The sequence below is a fragment of the Nicotiana tabacum genome, chromosome 1, assembly GCF_000715075.1.
Source record: "Nicotiana tabacum cultivar K326 chromosome 1, ASM71507v2, whole genome shotgun sequence".
In the NCBI taxonomy this organism is placed as follows: Eukaryota; Viridiplantae; Streptophyta; class Magnoliopsida; order Solanales; family Solanaceae; genus Nicotiana; species Nicotiana tabacum.
In genome coordinates this window covers 197,657,188-197,667,042 of record NC_134080.1, presented here as the reverse complement: position 1 = coordinate 197,667,042, position 9,855 = coordinate 197,657,188, and the positions used below count along the sequence as shown (strand labels likewise).

Below are 9,855 nucleotides of genomic sequence, written 5' to 3'. Positions count from 1 at the left end.
GGTTACTCTCTAGCACACTTTCAGGCAGGGGAATAGGATTGCTCACCAACTAGCAAAAAAGAGCCTAGGAATGGATAACCATGTTTTTGGAGCAGCAAGAAGTAATGCTCAGAAGATGAGTAAAAAAGTTTTTGTTGAACCACCAATGGATGTAATAGATTTTGTGGAAAGTGATAGACTGGAAACTACTACCCATGAAAAACTGTTATGCAATGAAGCTTGCCAACTGTTAGCAAACTTAGGGAACCAATGCGTCCTTCGTGACACATCTTATGTTAATCATGTACTAAATGTTCCTTAGTTATTAATATTTATATTTCCTGTTTGCTCAAAAAAAAAGTTCGAACAGGAATGAACTGCGCCAGCTAAAATGACTATGATACCGCGAGAAGTTTTATTTTGTGTCTCATACAACTTACACAAGTTGTATGAGGCTCCTTTTTGTCTCACAAATTTATGGACCCCAATCTTACACTTCTAGGTCCATAAAAATTTGGGTCTACAAAATTATGAGATAAAAAAATTGCCTCATACCACTAGTATTAATTGTACGAGAAACAAAATAAAATTTTCCATGATACACCTATGGCTCATCTACGAATTGACCAAATCAATACGGGCAGCGGGCAGAGCGTACCAATTACCCGAGTTAGGGCCAGATTCCGAACTGAAATCGCAGGCAGTATAAAAGAGCCGGAAAGAGTAGTTGTGTATTTCTCACTTCCAGATTAGCTTCTTCGCCTTCAATCAAACTCCTAAAGAGCAGAAAACAGATAAGCAGAAAATTTCCTCCGATTTCTCTCTTTAATTTTTGGGTAATGAAAACCCCCAATACTCATATATTCTACTACTACTATATGTCTTCTTCTCACATAATACTACTGCTCTATTTCTTCTGCTCTTTATCTTCATTTCCGCCCATTCTCATAAACAAGGTTTCGTCTTTTGCCCCCTTTTTAATCAATTTTTAGCATGTATGTCATTTTGTTTATATTTTTTTTAGCATCAGAAATCTTAAATTTACATACCGAACTTTGTTAGATATGTACGGACTTACCTATTTTTTATTAGGGTTTTGTTGATTTTTGTTATTTTCAGCTCTAGGTTTTCTAGTTTGTGCTTCGAAGATGTTTTCTTTTTGTGTGGATGCTTTATATACTTTGATTTTAGCTCCTCAGGTAGCTGAATTGTTATATGTGTTCACAGTTATATGTTGGTACTAAAATTGGTTGAGTTTTTTTATAGAGAAAAAATTGGTTGGGGTCATTTACTTTGTTCAATTACCCATCATTTTTTTGGTTGAGTTCAGTGAAGAGTCTTTCTCTTTCTATAGGCATAATGTCATATTAAACATTTAACTTCTTGGAAATCGTGATGTGCCCCATTGTGTTGATTCGACGGCGCAATGTGTGGTAGTATGTCCCGAGTTTGAAACAGGCTGTTGCACTAGTTAGTCTAGTACTTAAAGTAGAGAAGAGTAGAGGGTCATGCACATCATTAACCATGTTCCCAAGCTGAAACATCCGATATATCCTTCATGAAAAGGGAACTTTTGCTAAGCATATTAATGTTGTCTTAAGTTCATGTATTTTTGAGTTACCCGGTACCTGTGGAGGTTGTAGGTATCCTGGTTGAATAGCCGAGGTGCGTGCGAGCAGGGTCGGACACCTTTGTTATAAAAGGAAGTTCCTATCTTTTTGAGAATGTAGAGATATTTTCTTGAGATTATGGCGAAAAGTTTACCCTGTCGTAACACTGTTCTGTATGGCACTGAAGTCATAGGTGGCGGTTGCTTCAAAAATTGTAAGAAGAGTTAGTTTTTCGGTTTCTGCAAAAATTGATTCTTTTTCTTTCTTTTTTGGTGTTTGGTTGAAAACAATCTTTGCAAAACATTTTTTCCCTAAAACAAGTATTTCAAAGCTAACTCCACCTTAGTATGGCCAACCTTTTCTCTTTATTTAATTGATTAAATTCCCATCATGTTAAATTTTACCCTCCTCGATGTCCCAAATGTGGTGAAAAAATATCAATTGTGAAAGTGTCTTTGCTCTTATGTGTATGTGCTTATCTTTGTGTCTATTGATAATAGTGCATTTTCTTTCCTCCAGAGAGTTCCATTTCTCCATCGTGTGCTATTGTATCTTATGTTTATGCCACCATGGGCTAATGAAATGCTCGAAGTAGTGCTGGGCTTCAAACGATGGAAAGAAAGAAAGATATCAGTTGTAAAATTGCGATAAGTTGGAAATTTGGTTGCACATTTGTTTATTTTGTTTTCTCATCTCCTGAATATAATGAAAAATTACCTATCCTACATGTCTTTCCGTGTTGGTGCAGGACAGTTGAAAGTACTGAACTTCCTTCATTGCATGCATGGTCATAGTGTGTACTTGCCTTTTTTTAAAAATAAATAAATATAATTTACCCAGTCTTTTTCATATTGACCCCAAGTTATTTGGGTTGAAATATAGTTAATGATTGATGTCATATCCGTCAACAAGCAAAAGAGCTAACATAAATATCGGTCTGCAGGCATTATTGGCGACCTTCTGTTTATTTGTTGGATGAGAAGATCTAGATCACAATAAAATCATGACAGAGAATACGGAAATTGATGACCGTGTGGATCTTGATGACGAAAATTACTCTGAGGAAGATGAAGATCCAGAACTGATAGAAGATGACGGAGCTGGAGAAGACGGTGATGAAAATGGTGAAGAGCAATCATATGATTCCGGAGGTGGGGATAGTGGGAGAGCAGAGTCTCCAGAAGCAGATATGGGTGACGTTCCGGAGCCTGCTACAGATGAAGAAAAGCCTAGTGCTTCTCTTACTGAAGAAGACAAAAAAGAGCATGCTGAACTTCTTGCTCTCCCTCCGCATGGGTCTGAGGTTTTCATTGGTGGGATTCCTCGAGATGTTTCTGATGAAGACTTGAGGGATCTCTGCGAACCATTCGGCGAATTACATGAGGTCAGTTCTGATTAATAGAGCTGGAAGTAATCTGAACGTTACACCAAACGAGCATATGTTTTTGACAGGCTTAAATGTGTTTGCTTTTCCCTAAATTGTGTAATCGTGTCCTATCTTTGCAGGTCAGGATCATGAGAAATAAGGATACCGGTGAAAGCAAGGGCTTTGCCTTTGTAGCCTTCACTACAAAAGATGAGGCACAAAAGGCTATTGAAGAATTACATAGCAAAGAATTCAAGGTGATTTCTGCATTTCCGCACTTGGCTTCATTCGTTTTAGATTTTTCATTAACTGTATCGTCTCTTTTAGTGAGTGCATGATTTGGTAGTTTCTTTGTTTGTTGTGTGTTTATTATCAACCCAGGGAAAAACCATAAGGTGTTCACTGTCAGAAACTAAATACAGATTGTTCATTGGTAATGTACCAAAGAGCTGGTCTGATGATGACTTCAGAAAAGTCATTGAAGGGACTGGCCCTGGTGCAGAAACAATAGAACTCATAAAGGTGTGTTTTTATGTCCCAAACATTCTATAAATTGTTCTGACTCTGTCATTGGCAACTTATGGACAATTTGTAAACTTCTAATATTTGACTGAAGGATCCTCAAAACCCAGCACGTAATAGGGGTTTTGCTTTCGTTGAATATTACAATAATGCCTGTGCGGATTACTCGCGGAAAAAAATGGCAAGTGCAAACTTTAAGCTGGAGGGAAATTCGCCAACTGTCACCTGGGCTGATCCAAAGATTACACCTGATCATTCTGCTGCCGCTGCTCAGGTATCAAACCTTATATCTCACCGATAATTGAGTATGAGCTTCTAGGAGATCTTAAGCGAGTTCTATTTGATATGTTTTGTGATCTTTGGTTGTTTCTCTTAGATTCTAATGTCACCTGCTTGATCTTTAATTGTTACTTTGCAGTTTGCACCTTTACCAAATGATCTCCCTTATGCTTTTCCCTTTTGTGGGTATATGAGTTTTTCTCTCCAATTGTTATTATGTTGGCTTGAATACAGTACGTTACGGGTTCTGATCCACCTGATGTATTCCTGATTAAACTTGTTTTCTTCTTTCTTTGTTTACTTCTTGTAGGTCTGTCTAGGTGTGGGAAGGGGGATTGGATGGTTTTTGTAATGTATCTATAAAACTTCTCAACTTGATGTTATCATTTATTGAGGCTGCTTTTGAATAAAGAGCCAGCAACTGTGCTGATACCTTAAACTTTTTAGTTCTCTAGGCGTATTGTAACCATGAGGTGGGGCAGAGTTGTTGTTTCACTGCTGAAATTATACTGACTGTAATTCTATTGGGACCAACTAAGGCTCGTAAACCTAGTGTCCCTGCTGAAGGTACTCTGAGATGATTCTGGAGTAGTCGTGGTAGTTCGTGCAAGATTGCATGTACCCTACCATTATCACCCAAAAAGAAGAAAAAGGATTAGTGATAGCGAACTAAGTCACTTATCGATACGATGTTAGATTTTGTGATGTATTGTCCAATCCATGGTATCAATGGACTGATTGGAGATTCACCTCTGTGAAACAGTGAAACCTTTTCCCTTAGCATCCTTCTGCTAGTTTGAACATTGATTATGTATTTTTTGTCATCTTTTCCAGGTTAAAGCACTTTATGTGAAAAGCATTCCAGAAAACACATCTACTGAACAGTTGAAGGAACTTTTCCAACGCCATGGTGATGTTACCAAAGTAGTTATGCCGCCAGCCAAAAGTGGTGGCAAACGAGACTTCGGATTTGTCCATTATGCAGAAAGGTCAAGTGCACTGAAGGCTGTTAAAGATGGTGAAACATATGAAGTTAATGGTAATGCTTCTGGACTTATGAATACAACTGGAACACATACATTGCATAAAGGGAACTCTCAGGATCTACATCTGAGTGTTCCGTCGGCCCCTCCTGCAAATCACTTCCCCCTCACTGGAAAAAGAAAGAAAGGAAAAGAAAAATAAATCAGGAGAATAGAGGTAGGACACACGCACACAAAAAAAAAAAAATCAAAAAGAAAGGGAAGAAGCAAAGAAAATGGGGAAATTGTGGTTTGTACATTCTTAGAGCATACCTAAAGTGATAAATAAATCACAATAGATTTGAATGTGCTTGAGATATGGTTTTTTTCCTTCAAAAGTCCTTTATTAAACTGAACAACAACAACAAACCTAGTGTAATCCCACATGGTGGGGTCTGGGGAGTGTAATAGTATAGGTAGACCTTATCCCTACCTTTATTGATCTGAGAATTCTCATTTGTATATGAGACTTCAAGGATCTGTTTAGGAACTTGTAGCACCAGCCGAGACCTTGTGTTGAACAATTCTTAGTTTGTTTATAATTGGTATTTTCTTAGGATTTACTCAGTCATACTTGGAAAATTTAGTAATGAAACTCTTATCTACATGACATGTTCTATTATGTCATACTGTAGAAAGATTTGTCATGAAGTTAGGAGGATATCATAAAGAGATTACAAGGAAGAAATGCGGAAAAGCGTTGTCAGGAGTGTGATGCCTATTTTGTTTCTGAATCATAGCAAGCTGACCTACGGTTGAAAGATTTCTAGATATAGCCCATATTTAGATCAACTCTCATCCTGTTTAATTAATCCATGACTTTGAGACAATAATTTCAGAGTTTGAACTGTACTATACTAAGGTCAACTTACTTCAGCTGTCAAAAATCTGATGCATTTGTTTTTATCAAAGCAAGCTGACCATCTGGATATGGCCCATTTTTGTATCAGCTCTCATCCTCTGTAATTTCTCTTTTCAAGATTTTGAAACAAGTATTACGGTTTGGACTGAACCAAAAGTAAGATCAGCTTAGTCCCATTGTGATTGAGATGCCTTTTTCCCCCCATATGACCCTGGGGTGAAAGCAATCTATATTCAGCCCCCTTTTTTATCAACTCTCACCCCTGTAAATGTTTTCTTTCTATATGTTGAAACAATAATTTTCAAATATGGGACTGTATCAAGCTATGATCGACCCAATCCCATTTTGATGATGCCTATTTTGTTTTTGAATCAAAGCGAACTGACCTTGAGGTGAAAGCGATATGTTCCAGTTTTGAATCAACTCTCTTCCGTGTATGCCCTCCCTTTTTCTCTTTCAAGATTGTGAATCAAGTTTCATAGCTTGGGCTGTACTGAAACTAAAGATCAACTTAGTTCAGTTGTCAGAAGTGTGACGTGTGTTTCTTGCTTTTAGTTAAGCCTAAAACTGATTCAATCTATCATACAAATACTTTGTCAAAGATCAGTTTTAGTTCAACTGCAGTCAAGTAGGACCCTTAATTAGATTAAAGTAATATGACATATAGTGAAAAGGATCTGAAATATTGGAAGGGATACAGAAGATTTATATGGTTGTCATGATTAAGTGGTGGTTGCCTGTGATATATCCTTTCTTTTAGACAAAAAGTCATACTACAAGACAATCTTCCAACAAAAGAATCTTTTTTTGGTGGATAAGTAACAAGGATTTTATTGATGATAACCTGCAAATAGAGAATGGTGCTGTAGGAACAACGGAATCAATGTTTCGTATTTTTTTATTTTTTGCCTTTTTTGAGTTTGAAACTTCCAAGAAGTTCCTCCTTTGTTTTGCCGAGCTAGAACTGGATATGAATACTGTTCTTATGGCCTCCTCCTGGGGTTTTCTGCTTCATCAATTTATACTTCTCTCCTTACAGACAAGTAGCTTTTGCGGCGCTGGTTAGGTTATTCTGATTTATCTCATCCAACTTGAGTAAAAGGCGGCCTACTCAATTTCTTTCTGGGAAGCTATCCTAGATGAAAGATGATTCAACCTACAAACTTTTGTTTTACAAAGATCACTTTTAACCTTGTGAAAAATAATTGAACCTCTCATTACATTTATGCTTTACTAGATGTCCTAGGTTGTTATCTTTATTTTTTATGCAAAACTCATTTTTATGCTTTTAAGTACAAATGCTTTTATTTAGTACAAGGAATCAGAGACAGTGAGACCAATCATTAGTTCATTGGGCACCCTCCATTTACCGTCAACTTATCGTCTTCAATATTTGTTTGTTTTAGAAAAGGAAGAACCAATTACCACGATATTGATGCTTTATTACATTTTTATTGAAAATTTCTAAAGACAGGCGAACTGCTAAAATCATTTCTGCTTTGGAATGTGTCAATTTTTTTCCTGAGTTTTTGTTAGCACCGCATCGTTGTATATTAAGAGGCGAATGGGAGAAAAAACTAAAATTGTAAGAAACTTTACATCCTATCAATTTTACCTCATTTTATTCTTTGCTGAGTTTGAATGGCTGAAGCAATAACACTCCAACATCATTGAAATACTATAGCAATAGTGTCATTCCACAATTGAGTTTAATTTCATTGAGCTACCAGTTTGTTTATTTTGAAGGCATGTTATATAGTGAAATATAGTGCTTTAGTATTTCAAATTACTTCAGGCCTGTTTAGGCATGAATCAATATTTCGATATTGCAAATTCTAGACTTCACTATTTGCAAAAATAATTGAGCATGAGTATTTGCAAATACTTCTTTTGTGAAATATGGAAATATTGATTTAAGGGTGTATTTCAAGTGAAATACTGGTTTCCATTCACAAATTTTAACTTTTAGATTGAAGATGTAGCTAACTCTGAAAAGAAGATCTAGATGAATTGTATATTTTTGTTTAACTTTTGGTGTAAGAGGCCATAGTAGAAGATCTATATTCACTTCTGGTGCATTGAACTAGTACAGGACTAGGTTTTTGCTTTTTGGGCTTCCTGTATTTTGTTTCCCTTAGCACTCTTTGTGCTAAGGCTTACTCTTTTGAAAATTTATATAAAATCTGTTACCTTCTTCCATTTTCTTGTATAACTTTTTGAAACATTTTTTTACCAAATGAAGTTGATGGGCAAACATGCTTCGACTTCCACAAACTTTTCTCAACTCCAACATCAATTACTCTTTTTCTTTATCAGCTTCAACTCAAATATTATTCACATGCCTAGTAAAGGGTCGAGTTTTCTCTGTGTTGATAGGTTTGGGTTGTTGGGTGCTGGTATATTTTCCGCTGATAAGGTGCTGCCTTTGAAGAGTGTTGTCATCACTGTACTGAATGTGCTTGTGTAAATACTTTTAGTTTCTCTATGTGAATCATATTCTAGATTTCCCTGCGCATTTGGTAGTGTGATCTCATTTGATTGGTCTGAAATGTTGCTGTGAAATTGTGGAAATGCATGTCCAGAGCATACCTTGATGCTTTTGTATTTCTACATAGCATGGTGGGCTACTTAACTTTTAAAGAATGGTAGGATTTTGTTATGACTAGAATAAAGTAAAATGCTGTGCATGTTTGTTTGGTCTGGTTTTGTCATAATGCTGAAATTTACAAATTTTATCAGGATTCACTGCATGGTTCTCTATTCATAGGCTAAACGTTATTAAATTAGTTTTTTTAGCGATGTAAACTTGTGTAGCTCTCTTAAAGGAAGAATTACTTCATGATTCCCCACCACTACAATTATTGTTTTTATATGAGCTGAAAAAGCAGCTAGATGCTTCCCTTGAATATGTATTTCTGTGTTTGCTGATGTATTTCAATTAACCGGTCGACAATGCCTCAGTCAGCTATATGAATCTTGTATATCAGTTCCGGTATATGCCAAACTAGTTTAATGATGTAGTTCACTAGGCAAATAATGTCAAAGTGGATGTGGATTGCAGGTCAGGTGTTAGAAGTAGTTCTTGCAAAGCCTCAGACTGAAAAGAAGTTCGATGCAGCAGCCGGTCCTCACAATGCTATGCCCCATCCTAATTACATTCCCCATCCAGGATATGGTGCATTTCCAGTGAATCCGTATGGACATCTGAGTGCTGGTTATGGTGCTGCTGCTGGGTTCCAACAGGTAATTTCTGTGTACATCATGTTGTCTTCATTGATTCTGCACATTGTCATTGATCATATTCATCTGATAGACTATTATTCTTTAGCAGCCTATGATATACGGCAGAGGACCGATGCCAGCAGGTATGCAGATGGTGCCAATGGTTCTACCTGATGGTCAGATTGGCTATGTTCTGTAAGTTCTTATAAATATTAACATCTGTTTCTTCTGAAACAAAGTTTCTTCATGACTAGTGTAATTATTAGTTTTTCGTTTACTAAATGTTCAGATAAATGATGAACTATTGAAGTTCTATGCATAGAATAAAACCAACATTTTAAACTTGCTATGTTTCCTGTGCAGCCAGCAGCCAGGAGTTCAGGCACCAGCCGTTCGACCTCGGAGGAATGATAGGAGTAATGGTGCTGGTGGACCACAAGGACGAGGAGGATCCAGTGGTACGGGAGATGATTCCAACCGGGGGAGACGTTACCGACCATACTAGTTCTGGTGAAATGTTGTACTTGGTAGCAGAGTTGCTACTTGCATTGAATGCCAGACCAGTAGCTCAGGACATCTATTTCCTACTTCGTCCTAATTTATGAAGAAAGAAAACAAAGTTAAAACAGTTAGACCAATCTCAGCGACTTAATGTGCATTGTAACTAAACAAGGATGTTGGAGATGCATTTTGCGTTCCGTAATCGTTTGTCTGCTTGACTTTTAGTTCATAAATTGCTTCTGTAATGTGGGTTAATTTCTTCAATTGTTGAGATGAAAGCTGTGAGTCTCCTGTAGCTTCAACATTTGTCATTCTACCAGATTTGGATTTTAGATTTAGTAGCCTCAGAGCGCAACTGCAATAACATGCGTAGGTGTTGGATTATGCACAATTAGTCTAGCCTTTGCCATTTTTGGGGGATTAATATGCTTGATTGGGTAGCCCTATTTACAGTGGCGTAGCAAGGAATTCATACAAGGGGATTCAATATGA

At 36.9% G+C, this 9,855-nt stretch overlaps 1 protein-coding gene across 5 annotated transcripts; it reads left to right on the top strand.

Annotated features, from left to right (window-relative positions):
• Positions 1 to 643: 643 nt before the first annotated feature.
• Positions 644 to 9,641, top strand: LOC107817979 (heterogeneous nuclear ribonucleoprotein Q). 5 transcript variants are annotated; one of them, XM_016643880.2, is made up of 9 exons: positions 644 to 815; positions 2,533 to 2,973; positions 3,096 to 3,212; positions 3,337 to 3,477; positions 3,572 to 3,751; positions 4,591 to 4,795; positions 8,702 to 8,883; positions 8,972 to 9,057; positions 9,226 to 9,641. In XM_016643880.2, exons 2-9 carry the CDS (start codon positions 2,593 to 2,595, stop codon positions 9,365 to 9,367), a joined length of 1,434 nt encoding a protein of 477 aa, XP_016499366.1. In that variant the 5' UTR covers positions 644 to 815; positions 2,533 to 2,592; the 3' UTR covers positions 9,368 to 9,641. The 5 variants fall into 5 exon arrangements, with proteins under 5 accessions (XP_016499366.1, XP_016499364.1, XP_075111846.1 ...); XM_016643878.2 differs by having other exon boundaries at positions 8,969 to 9,057; XM_075255745.1 differs by having other exon boundaries at positions 720 to 935.
• Positions 9,642 to 9,855: the final 214 nt, after the last annotated feature.

Excerpts from the sequence above, each read along its gene's own strand:
- LOC107817979 (XM_016643878.2), top strand. The coding sequence starts at position 2,593 with ATGACAGAGAATACGGAAATTGATGACCGTGTGGATCTTGATGACGAA. Across the intron at positions 4,796-8,701 it reads TGAAACATATGAAGTTAATG|GTCAGGTGTTAGAAGTAGTT; the intron begins GTAATGCTTCTG and ends TGTGGATTGCAG. Across the intron at positions 8,884-8,968 it reads CTGCTGCTGGGTTCCAACAG|CAGCCTATGATATACGGCAG; the intron begins GTAATTTCTGTG and ends ATTATTCTTTAG.